Source organism: Palaemon carinicauda, chromosome 8 (assembly GCF_036898095.1).
Source record: "Palaemon carinicauda isolate YSFRI2023 chromosome 8, ASM3689809v2, whole genome shotgun sequence".
In the NCBI taxonomy this organism is placed as follows: domain Eukaryota; kingdom Metazoa; phylum Arthropoda; class Malacostraca; order Decapoda; family Palaemonidae; genus Palaemon; species Palaemon carinicauda.
In genome coordinates this window covers 126708045-126721451 of record NC_090732.1, presented here as the reverse complement: position 1 = coordinate 126721451, position 13407 = coordinate 126708045, and the positions used below count along the sequence as shown (strand labels likewise).

Genomic DNA, 13407 nt, shown 5'->3' with positions numbered 1-13407 from the left:
TGCATTTCCTGCTTTCTGGAATGATGTAAGATATGTTTACCAGCAGTAGTAGAATAAATTTTTGATTGAATATTTTTCATAGATTATTTTCTTTCAGTTTTGTAATATTTGATTTTTCATTTGAATAACTTGTAACATTGTTGTATGATGAGCTTTGAATAATTTGTAAAAAAAAAAAGTTTCCCTATAAACTGCTTATAATTATGCACCCATGTTGTCCAGCCAATAAATATTATTAAACTATAATTAAAGTCCAATGAGGATAACATACTGGTGGTAAGTAATCTGTTTGATAATCCTCATCAAACAGGAGGATTAACATTGACGGTAGATACCATACTATAGCAGAAATTCGACGGTAGATAGCATACTATAATAGCACCAATATATATATATATATATATATATATATATATATATATATATATATATATATATATATATATATATATATATATATATATATATATATATATATATATATATATATATATATATATATATATATAATATATATATATATATATATATATATATATATATATATATATATATATATATATATATATATATATATATATATATATACACACACACACACACACAGGTTATATATGCCTCCCAAAAAGCAAGGCATGAAAATCAAGGAAAATGGTGGAATAGAATCGTGAAGAAATTATGTGAACAAGTCTTAACTATTTTGCCTCTAGATAATCTTATGAAATCTTTCGTATGGATATGTAAGTGTGTGGGCATTTCCTTCCCTTTAACTGGGCTTCTATCTCTGTCGTTAATATATGATTTATAATTATAAGAATTAAGATCTTAGAACTAATTTTTTATAGGTCTAAACCTTGACTTGAACCTTATAAATGAGAAAGATGGAAGGTGGTGACAGAACTGATAACAGTTACATTCATCTCTATCAAAACATACCTTATATAAAAAAAATGTCCTTTTAATTAATTTAGAATAGAAAATAGCAAATCAATAACAGTAAAAAAATAATAGCCAACAGACACTATGCTTTCAGGATTATTGAATATGTATTTACAATATTGACAAGATTAATAAAATATTCACTGCTCTCCCATTAATGATAATTTTACACAAATTCATAAAGTAGTACAGGCCTGTGATTTGAAGTCTAAATGATTTTGGACTTGGATGATTTCGAAATTTGGCAACGAATTCTGAACGAATTTCCAGAATGAAAATCAAATGTAAAAGATGATAATCAAGAACACAGTTTCAAATGATATTAGATCTTCCAAGATTACCAAGTTTTTCTTTTTAAATTAAGTGTTGTAAAAATAGTAGTAGAGTAAATAAATATACAGTATCACAACATATGTAAATAAAAAAGTCTCCACAATAGTAGTCTTAACTCAGCGACAGTTGAAGCAACTCCCTTCCTAAATGCCTGGACTGTTTTCATTAAATACCCTATAGACACGTTTTCTATAAAATTCCAGAATATCCATGCCGATCTATGGATGTATTAGGCACAGCTGGCAGTGTTGATAGATTTCCAGAAACCACCAGAACCGCGGGCCATCCGGGTAACTGAGCAGTCACGTGACTTCCCGCACGTGGCGCAGTGAAAACAAACCACACTTTAACGTGGTGCTGCATGAACGGTCGTCTGTTAAAGCTAAATTATTCGCCATTATGCCTTCATCATGTGTTATTTTCAACTGCAAGAATCACAATATGATGCAAGGAAAGATGTTGCATTTTTACAAGTTCCCCAGTCGTAGCAGAAGCCCGGATAGGAGGGATAAGTGGCTTGCAGCATGCCAGCAAATGAATCCAAATGGACACAAATGGTCGGGTTATTTGTAGTGAACACTTTATCTCAGGTATTTATGAAATTTAACATATTTTAATATAATTTAACATTCTGGTGGTTGGTGTTCCAACAGTATGTCTGTCTTTTGGTGTTCATTATGAATTTATATTAAATTGCCAAAATACAGGTAAACCCAACATGACTGAGAAAGAACACCCAGACTACATTCCATGCATACTGCCTTTCAAGAAAGACAGCTATGCCAATTGCCAAAGCCAAACGACAACTTGAGAGGTATGAGCGAAATGACAAGAGAAGGCGATTGGTTTATGAGGCCAACAGTAATACACCTCATACTTGTGTGCTGTAAACAGTTCAAAATAATTATTGTTTATCATCATTTTTAACTTGCAAGTGTCGCTAGAAGTTAGAACAGTTGTATTTTATATCTTATTACTCACCTGAAGCATTTAACTTTATATTGTAACGTGTTTTAGCAGCTCTATCCAAAGAATTAACGTAATCGTAAGCCATTGCTCTGGTTTGTTTTCACTTCGCTTGATTCTCGCGCTAGCGGTTAGGTCATCGATGACGTCAGCCCGCGGTTATGAATACGACGACTCCTTTGATTTACAAATCATTATAATGCTTTTAATCTCAGCATCAACATTTAATATTTCTAATAAACCTTTCTCACAGGACCTATAACATAAAATATATGAATTTAATCTACATATAACAACAAGTGGGTCTAATAACCTCAATCTCAAAGGCCTTAAATCTTTAAACTAGCATGATGTTTGCACAATAGTCAGAGACTAAAGCAGATCCTATCATAGTTTTAAAGGTTACTCATGACTGGTAAAGGCAAGGCACGGGACAGAGTCTTACAGTAGTTACCAACCCTATATACGTATGATCAATGCCCAATCTCCCTCTCAACTGAAACTAGGACCAGGGAGGAGAGCTGGGAAATGCCTCACAACGGCTGTGAGGTTGCCTACACTATTGCAAATTGTCAGGCTTGAGTGGATTCTCTGAACATTTAGATTGTAGTCAGTTAAAATTTATCTCTACAAATTAATAATGCTAAAATTTCAATGATTATGGGGAATAAGATATTATTATTAGTATTATTTATATTATTATTATTATTACTAGCTAAGCCAAGCTACAACGGTAGTTGGAAAAGTAGGATGTTATAAGCCCCAGGACTTAGTACAATTTCCTGAATATATTTAGCATTCCAAGAAAAGGATACAATGCAAATGAATCTAATCTGCTTTCTCTCACCTCCAAAGGCATTGGTGTTTGCTGGTGCATTGATAGGCGGTGCGTTGTCGGCTCCAACTTCAAAAGCCACTCCGCCCGAGCTCTTGCTCCAGCCACCAAACAGCAATGTAGCGCCTGTCGACTATATTTCCCGCCATCATGCTCAGGATGAGCTAGGCCAAGTGAACTATGGGTTTTCTCATCCAGGGCAAGCCAAGAACGAGCAACGAGATTCTTCAGGCAACGTCGCAGGTGCTTATAGCTACACCGATGCTGACAACAAGGTCGTCATTGTTGAATACACTGCAGGGGAAAATGGATTCCAAGTAAGTTGTTAGGGTAAATGTCTTTATTATCCATGGTAAATGTATTGTTGACTGGTCTAAAATAAGTTGAATAATCATGTTAAGTCTTCCCTATTTACCATATTATGGTAATTACAATATTTAATTATTGAAGTACTGTATTCACTATCAAAAGTAATTCAATTGATTTTGCCATTTAGTAATTTTATATTTTCTTTAATTTATTGAATTAGTGGTTCATATATTCTCCACGAGGAAAACTTTGGGAACATTACAGAGAGAATGTGAAACTTGCCTTTTCTGAATGTTTACTATATTGTTAAGTCTTATCTTTCTTCTGTCACTTTAACATGAGGCCATGCATGAAATATTATGACATAAATAAAAACATTGTTTCCTACAGGTGAGGAGTAACAATCTTCCTATAGCAGTGTCTGATACACCAGAGGTTCTTGCTGCTAAGCTGCAGTTTGTCGAACAATACAATGCTGCTGCTTTAGCTGCTGCTGCTGCTCAGAATGAAAATAAAGATTTTCCTGTGGGGGATTCCAGTCCTAGTGACACAGCCATTCCAGTTCAAGTGAGCTCAAGTCCTGTCAGAGATACACCGGAGGTCATTGCTGCAAAGTTACAGTTTGTTGAGGCTTACAATACTGCAGCTCTTGCTGCGGCTAATGCTCCTGATGACCCTGTTGTAATATCCAAGACAGAATTCAGATCAAAGGCATCCACATATCCTAACCCTACAAAGGATACCCAAGAAGTTATCGCTGCAAAATTGCAGTTTGTTGAGGCATATAATGCAGCTGCTCTTGCTGCTGCCAAAACAGCTGAAAATCCTCAGGCAAACAATTCTCAAAAGATTACTATTGTATATGGCCTTCCTGTGGTGCAGGACACACCAGAGGTTTTGGCAGCTAAACTTAAGTTTGTTGAGGATTACAATGCAGCTGCCATATCTGCTGCATTAGCCCCTGATGATAAGTCACATGAAGTGGCAACAAACTTAGCATTTAGTACCACTGAGGAACCCTCAGAAGAACCTGTCACAGAGCTAGGCGTAATAGGCGAGCAAACCCTTGAAACTACTCTTTCACCAAGATCTAAGGATAAGGACCCTGAGCTTACAACTCTTTTCCCAGTTCAGAAAGAAAAGGGCAAAGAAACCACAAAAAAAATATACCAGCTCACACCAATAAAAGTTGGGGGTTTCTCAGATGAAAGACATGAAGAATTGCATGATAAATCTAGTGTTGCAGTAGAAAGTAAACCAGCAACTGATTTTTCATTATACAAATATTCGTATTCAAACTCTGGAGTAAATGTTCCTCAAGGTAATTGAACTTTTTGTTTCTGTCAATTTTATATTTCCTATCTGTTAGATTAGCTAACATTTACATTATTGAAAGTATAAGGGATTCCGTTTCTCAGACAAATTAAAATAAGCCAATGGCATTTTTATTTTTAGACTAATGATCCATGAAATTCAGTAGCACTTTTGTTATAGTCATTGTATTACAAAACCAAAAAGTGAATTATCTTAAGTATTTTATGAGAATTTTTTTCTTCCCATTTTATTATTACTAATTTTTTCTGTTAGGATGTAAGGCATATGATTTCTTCATGGTCAAAATTAACGCAGTGAAAGGGTTTACTACAAATAACCTGTGTAAAGGGGTAATGGATTAAATTTCACAGCTAATATGTTTTTATAAGCACAAATAAGGTAACAATGGGAAAAATTATAAACTTTTTTATTGTTTCAGCCCATTCGTACGGTGTGGGTGTGACCCAGAAACCTGTGATTGTCGATGCTCCAATTGCCAAGACATCGGTGTTACCTAATCCCGTGTCTCTTCCAAGTTCTGGTGATCAAACCATTGCAGTCCCTGTGACCCAAATAAATCGCCATCATTCCCAAGATGAAACAGGCCAGGTCAACTATGGTTATTCATACCCTGGTCAAGCTCAAAATGAAGTTAGAGATGCCAGTGGAAATGTTGAAGGAGTTTACACATACGTGGATGAGGAAAACAAAGTGATTCGTGTTGAATACACAGCAGGGAAAGATGGATTTAACGTATGTTACAAAATAAAATTTTTTGACATCTCATGTTAGTCTACGGTGAATGTACTAGCTAGATTATTGATAATTGGGTAGATAAATAGACAGGTAGAGATTTCCATTACAGTAAATGAATAGATAATTTAGTCATTCAGTTAATTATCTTACAGAATACACAGAAGTATTTTTGAATCAAATGCTTTTTCACTAGCTTGCAAGGAGACCATGATTAGTTTAAAGTAGCACTGCTCATCTAAATAAGATGTGTTGCCTATGCCTCTGCCTAAAGAGAAGTATTGAGATTTTCATACATGAGTTTATATCTTTTCAGGTGAAGAGCAATAATTTGCCAATAGCTGCTCAAGACACCCCAGACGTTTTAGCTGCAAAGTTGCAGTTTGTGGAAGCTTATAATACTGCAGCCATTGCTGCAGCAAATGCTCCAGATGATCCAGTTAAGTCTGAAGATAGCACTTCTGTACCGTTCATTCACCCAAATACTGTAAAAGACACTCCGGAAGTTGTTGCCGCCAAACTACAGTTTGTAGAAGCGTACAATGCTGCTGCTCTTCCTGCTGCAAATGCCCCTGATGATCCAGTAGAATTTAACGCTCCACAACAGGATAAAGCAGCACCATTTGTTGATCCTTATCCCATAAGAGACACTCCGGAGGTTATTGGTGCAAAACTTCAATTTGTAGAAACTTACAATGCTGCTGCCCTTTCTGCAGCAGGAGCTACAAATGAAGCAGGGAAGGAAGATATTCCAAAAGCTACACTTGCTTATACTTTACACCCTGTTAAAGATACTCCAGAGGTTATAGCAGCTAAATTACAGTTTGTTGAAGTCTACAATGCAGCAGCATTGGCAGCTGCCATAGCTCCAGATGATGAAATACAAAAAGATGAAACTGGAGAAGGTATGCCAATTTTTTTTTTTACTGAAATAGGTTTAGTGTCTTCATGTATTGCTAAATGTTGAAGGTAATGTCTAAGTGCCAGCAAAATTTTGTAGACCATGAGAAGTCATTTAAATTACTTTTTCCTTTTATAAGTATCGTAAAGGAAGCCCCATTGGATAAGGAAAATCTACTTTGAGCATCTATGAATAAATTGTTTACACCTGATGTCAAAATAAAAAATTTTTAGACATATTTCATCACACGCCGATATTCATGTATCTCATTTTACCAATGCATTGTTTTCAAACACATTTAAAACATTTCAAGGGAATTTAGTACCTCCAAATTTGCCTAGACTCACAATCTATCTCATTTTACCAATTAAATGCTTTGTTTTCAAACACATTTAAAACATTTCAAGGGAATGTATTACCTCCAAATTCACCAAGACTCATAATCTCAGGCAGCTTGCTGTATAATTTTGTGGATATACAGTTCATGAAAACATCAAATGTAAAGCTACTATCTTGATATTTAAAATATTTAGATATTAAGTCAAGCTTTGATTGTAGGATTTCTTTTCAATCCTAAGTAAACTAAGGAAATTTCATGGAGTAAATTGTTCTTAAGGTCCCTCAAAATACTTTCATGAATTCACATCTGATACATTTATTGGCCAGTTTTCTAAAACATGACCTGGCTATTCCTCTGTCAATTCATCCAGAAAAGCAAGCTTTTTATTATAAATTTTATTGTGATTTTACATTAAATCAGTGAATACTTTTGAATAGAGCACAGAAGATAGAGCATGACATATCGTTCCTTTAATAATTTTAAAAAATTTACTGATATGTATAAAATTTTTTGATTCACTTGTTACTATTTGCATTATAATTTCAGCTCGAACATACACTGCACCACAACCAGTTCTTGCCACAGGAGAATCTGTTGACATTCCAGCAGTTATACCCACTTCTCTGCAAGTTCCTTCAGTTGAAGTCCCTGCCACCTATGTTTCCCGGCATCATGCACAAGATGAGCATGGCCAGGTTAACTATGGCTTTTCTCATCCAGGTCAAGCAAAGAATGAAGTGCGAGATGCTAATGGCCAAGTCGCAGGAGCCTACAGTTATGTGGACTCGGATGATCAAGTTGTCCGCGTTAGGTACACAGCTGGAGAGGATGGTTTTCAGGTAAAAATAAACTGCATAAAAAATTCTTAATCTCTTGGCTTATCTCATTATGCTGAATGTAGAAACAAGGGTGAATAATGTATAGGTGATGCTTATATTTTCATAATAGTATGAGACCTATTGGGAATTAAATGCAAGGTAAATGTTCAGAATTTTTCCTATTATATTAATTTATTGTTTGTTTTTAACTCTTCCACACACTTGTAACATTGTTGTTATTTAAATTTTTATCCTATTCATGTTAATATATATGCTTTACTTATAGCGTTCTCCATCAATCCTTTTATTCTAGGTATGGAAACAGCAGATATCAAATGCCATGATATATTATCTTCTCTAGACTTGCATAAGCATAAATTGTAATGCCAAACTTAATACAAATCATTATAATGTTGTACTATTACTTTGAATCTTGAAGATAAGGAAAGTATTGCAAGATAATGATAAAGTAAAATTGATAATTTACATAAGAAGGAAGCAGGATAGTGTACAAGGTAAAGGTCAGTTTAGAAAAGTAGTAATCGCTGTTCTATCGTACTATTTGCAATTTTTTTTAACTTATTATTTTGTTTATTTTAACAGGTAGTTAGCAACAATCTCCCAATAGCACCTATTGATACTCCAGAGGTACTGGCTGCAAAGCTACAGTTTGTTGAAGCTTACAATGCAGCTTCTCTTGCAGCAGCTGAAGCCCCAGATGATGTTGAATCTGAAAGTTCTATCTCCAGTGGTGATGCCTTTGTTGTGCCATCTCCAGTCAAGGACACACCAGAAGTCCTTGCTGCGAAACTTCAGTTTGTTGAAGCTTACAATGCAGCTGCTCTTGCAGCGGCTGAAGCCCCAGATGATGTTGAATCTGAAAGCTATATCTCCAGTGGTGGTACAGTTGTTGTGCCTTCTCCAGTCAAGGATACACCAGAAGTCCTTAATGCAAAACTTCAGTTTGTTGAAGCCTACAATGCAGCTGCTCTTGCTGCTGCTAATGCTCCAGATGACCCTAGTGATGTGTATCCTGTGGATGGAAAACCAGTAGATCCTAACCCAGTTAGAGACAACCCTGAGGTTACTGAAGACACCCCAAACCTAACTGCAAATACTATAATTGCTCCTCATCCTGTGAAAGATACACCCGAGGTTATTGCTGCTAAAATAGCATTTGTAAAAGCATATAACGCAGCTGCACTAGCAGCAGCATTAGCCCCAGATGATGATGTCATGTATGACACAGCGGAGGAACCTAGTGAATATGAGGCTGTAACTGTTCTTGGAGAAAGGAGCACGGAAGAGTCTGTAGCAGATACAGTTGCAGAAAAAAATAATTCTGAGAATTTGGTTGCTATTGATCTCCCTGAAGTATCTCAGCCACTTGATAATTTGGTCAAGACTTCTCAGATTGTAGAACCTGTTGTTCCCAGAACATCAGTGGAGTACCAGTCTTTCCTGGGACCTTTTGCAAGGTATGCAGGCTACCTTCCTGGAGCAGATGGGACTGCTCCTACAATGTACACATACTCCATTCCTCATGGGTTGTATGGACTTCACCCATCAACGACATCTGTGAAAGGGTTCCCATTCTCTGTACACTTCGTACCTACCCAATTCGTTCAGCAAGATCCAGGTCAAACTAACAACCATGTTACAATATATTCCCCATCTCACGGTTACTAGATTTCAGACAGTTATTCTGTTATTTTTATTACAAGATTTGTGAAATACTGCACAGGTAAGTGTTATTTGCCAAATAATTAAAGCTAATCAGTATGGAGTTATGATCTGGAATAAAAGATGAAATCTAAAGTATCATAGCTTTTGATAATCATTTAAGAATAAAATGAACAAGGAAATTAAACCAAAACCCTTTCATCTTATTCTTGTTTGGTATTGCCAGTCTCTTGCTTGCAACTTTTTTTGAGATAGTTACTATTAATTACTGTAGTTTTTACTTATTTATTTTTATTTTTTTTTTCATCCTGTTGCTTATGCATCATGTAAATCATTCCATTTCATGTCTAAAGATATATTAGATTATTTTTAGAATATAGGTTTAGATATTTCTAGAATCCTAAAAATTATGTATAAAAACATACTAACCTTTATTCTGTATAGTTTGATTTTCACCTCCTAGTAAAGTAAAGAAATTGAGATGCCATTATATTGACACCCAAGAACAGTATGTATAATCACAGCTATTCCCTGTAAAATTGCAAGATCTGAACTCCAATGCACCAAGTATGCCCATGAACAAGGTCTATAGATTAATCTACAGTATAGACCTTGGCTACGAGCATGATCTAAAGCATATTCCTCGGATCTGTGCAATGAATCTTGTGTAGATTTAACAGCTCATCCATGGCTTTGTCGCTCACTGTCCAAAGAAAAAGGGAACCATTTTGATTAATGTATTTGCCTGTAAAATACAAAATGGAAAGCAGATTAATGATAAACTCTAATTTTCTTCATTCCTTTTTTTCATGAAGCTGAACTAACTAGCTTAACTTTTCAGTCCCGTGAAATCAAAACATTTTTACTGGACATTGATGCTTATGGAGATGTAGACCCAAATGATATTTGTTTCTACATGAATACAAACCTAAGTCTTTTAATAGGAGGTTGATTCAAGCACAGCTGGAACTCGGCAGTTAATACTTATAAGGAATCGCCAGTAGCCGATAGTTACCTGCCCCTCTGGCCGATACAATAAACACTCACTTCCATTCCTGCCACCGATTAACTGACATGTTATCAGCTTCTTTTTACACATTTTCCTCTTTCCTCATACACCTGACAACACTAAGAGGACCAAAAAATTCTTCTTCACTCAAGAAGTTAGCTACTGCACTAATTGTTCAGCGGCTATTTTGGACTAAGGATAGAAGAGAGACTCGGTTTGGTAAGCAGCTCTTCTAGAACGACACTCCAAAATCAAATCATTGTTCTCTAGTTATAGGTATTGGCATAGCCTCTGTAGCCTTTCTGCTGTCTTGTTTAATGGTAGACTCTGGCACACTATTTCCTCATTTCCTTTTCTCACTGGGCTGTTTTCTGTTTTGGAACCATTGGAATTATGGTACAGTATCCTGTTTTTTCAACTAGGGTTGTAGCTTAGCTAGTAATAATAAAGGGATTTTGACGAAGGAAAAATCTATTTCTGGGGAGAGACCTGTGATGCCCGGTGAAAAGGGTCCTTCTTTACACTTTTCTAATATAAATCTTCCAAATATACTAGAGAAAGATAAAAGCATGGAATGCAGAGGTTACAACCCTCGCGCGAACACCTTGTTGGTGTCGTGTATTTAACAAGGGTGTGTGTAAACCACTATTCACAGGCTGTCTTCCATTTAGATAATCCCTTCATCAAAGGGGAGGGCCGTGACAGGCCCTAGAGAATACAGGTGGACTACTCCACCGACACCTACTACTCGCGCTCTCCAGGTCATCCTTCTGTTTTGGACTTGCCCGCTAAGTCGTTTTTATTTTGTTAGGCGTGTTTCGCAAGTGATTGTCGTTAATTCAACATGACTGACGTTGCTACTTCACCTTTACCAATGTTAAGTACCATAGTTTGTTTTGACAGTTTTTTCAGTACCGGGCATTTTTTCTCGTTCCAGTAATGTGGATTTTAATTTTGGAAGAGGCTTGGCCGTCCTCGGTATCGGCAGCCATTTTGGTTTTGTTCGATTCGGTAGTTTTTCACGTTAATAATGCCCTTCTGGTACTCTGTCATCTAGGTTTTATCACTTATGTTTTATGACCAATATTATTATCATTATTTATTATTGTTTTTTACTATGGTATTTATTTGCTAGCAAGTCCGATTTGGACGAAGAATATCGATCTAGTCTTTGTTATAGTTATGATCACGCTTCAGGAAGGTGCTTAATTTAGACTATATCTTTATGTTTAATTGTTACGTTGTCGTTATTCTTCGTTCTTGGTTATTACAATTTTATCATTATTCATATCATATTACAGTGGAACCTCTACATCCGAACGTATCTACATCCTAATTTTCCAACATCCGAAGTAAAATTCTAGCAAATTTTTTACTCTACACCCGAATTTTATTTCGACACACGGAGTAAACATTACGCCATTGAGTGTCGAGTGCTCAGTTCTCTGTTCTTGTGTGTATCATGTGGTTGTCCTCTGTTTGGTCTGTTATTAACAGTGCTTATTTTCTTCCTTTTCTCACATTTCCTTTGTGATTTTACCTATAATCATGGTGCCTAAGAAGCTAAGTTTCAGTACAGGAAGAAGGCTATTCTTTCATTAGAATTGAAGGAAGAAATTATAGAAAAACATGAGAGCAGTGTGCATGTGAGTGATACTGTATGGCTAAACAATATGGCCGGAATAGGCCTATGATCTCGAGGATCATCAAGCTGAAGGCAGCCATTAAAGCAAATAACCATCGAAGGGGATCAACATTATTACAAGACATCTTAGCAATACCCTGGAAGAGATAGAGCGCCTTTTATTGATAGGGATAAAGGACAAAGAGATTGTTGGCAACGATCATTTGTGAGAAGGGCCAGCGTGATGAATAGAAAGAAAGAAAAAAGTGAAGCAAAGAAAACCAAGATAGCGTTAACAAGCTCTTTTAAATAAGACTTCTCTCTTTTTCTGTTTCTCTAAACATAGCATTAACATGTTCTTTAAATAAAATCTCTCTCTCTCTCTCTCTCTCTCTCTCTCTCTCTCTCTCTCTCTCTCTCTCTCTCTCTCTCTCTTCGCTGTTGTAGTGTTAGATACGTCTACGTCTATTATTTTTTTTCCGAGAGAGAGAGAGAGAGATTAAACAAAAATGTGTTTAGAGTACATATGATTTTTAACTGCGTCAACGAGTTGAAAAACAATTAAATGAAATTAAGAAAGTAATAACAACTAATCTGAATTCCTTTATTAACTAAAACAAATATTGATTCAAACACACTCGTGTGCGTATGCACAAACACACACACACAGGTGCAAGAATTTTGCTACGCAGTAAGAGAGACGGTCAGGGAGGAGGTAGAGATGGTGACTGCGATAACATACCATAACTCGTCACTGAAAGTGATGAAAATAAAAAATCAAAAGAAAAAAATGTGAAAAATATGAAATATAAAAATAAAATAAAAAAATAAATAAGCTTAGTTAGATTAAAATTTCCGTAGTGTAAGTTACGGTATGTTATCGCAGTCACCATCTCTACCTCCTCACCGATCGTGTCTCCTTGTGCGTGTGTGTGTGTGTGTGTGTGTGTTTGCGAATACGCACATGAGTGCGTTTGTATCAATATTTGTTTTAGTTAATAAAGGAATTCAGATTCGCTAATATTGTTTTTTTAGTTACATTTAACTGTCTTTCAACTCGTTAACGCTGGTAAAAATCATATGTACACAACACATTTTTGTTTAATCTCATTTTTGTTTAATCTCATTTTTGTTTAATATCTCTCTCTCTCTCTCTCTCTCTCTCTCTCTCTCTCTCTCTCTCTCTCTCTCTCTCTCTCTCTCTCAGAAAAAAAAAATTAATAGACGTCTCTAACACTAACAGTGAAGAAGAACAAAAGAGAGAGAGAGAGAGTATTTATTTAAAGAACATGTTAACACCATGTCTACCTTCTCGCCGATCGTCCGTCTCCTCCTGGGTAGCAAATCCTACACCTGCGTTGGCCTGTCTCTAAGGTAAAGTGGCAATAAAACACATTTTTTATTCATTATTTCTTTATATTTATCTTTTTTACATGCTTCTTTCATATTATGCATTTATGTTATTGTTATGCGTAATTATGTGTAGCCATTTATTAAGGATTTATTATGGGTTTTTAGGCTAAGGAACGAATTAAATGAATTGCCATATATTCTTATGGGAAAATTCGTTTCGACATCCGAAC

At 35.7% G+C, this 13407-nt stretch overlaps 1 protein-coding gene across 2 annotated transcripts in view; it reads left to right on the top strand.

The window, feature by feature from the left end:
- Positions 1-9625, top strand: part of LOC137645901 (uncharacterized) — a 15658-nt gene extending 6033 nt beyond the window's left edge. The window contains exons 1-7 of one of the 2 annotated variants that reach the window (XM_068378938.1): positions 1539-1862; positions 3094-3390; positions 3773-4703; positions 5136-5449; positions 5766-6354; positions 7237-7529; positions 8112-9625. In XM_068378938.1, coding sequence (XP_068235039.1) covers positions 1797-1862; positions 3094-3390; positions 3773-4703; positions 5136-5449; positions 5766-6354; positions 7237-7529; positions 8112-9197 — 3576 coding nt within the window. In that variant the 5' untranslated portion in view covers positions 1539-1796 and the 3' untranslated portion in view covers positions 9198-9625. Of the gene's footprint in view, positions 1-1538; positions 1863-3093; positions 3391-3772; positions 4704-5135; positions 5450-5765; positions 6355-7236; positions 7530-8111 lie in introns of those variants that run through there. The other variant, XM_068378939.1, reaches the window with a different exon arrangement.
- The last annotated feature ends 3782 nt before the right edge of the window (positions 9626-13407 follow it).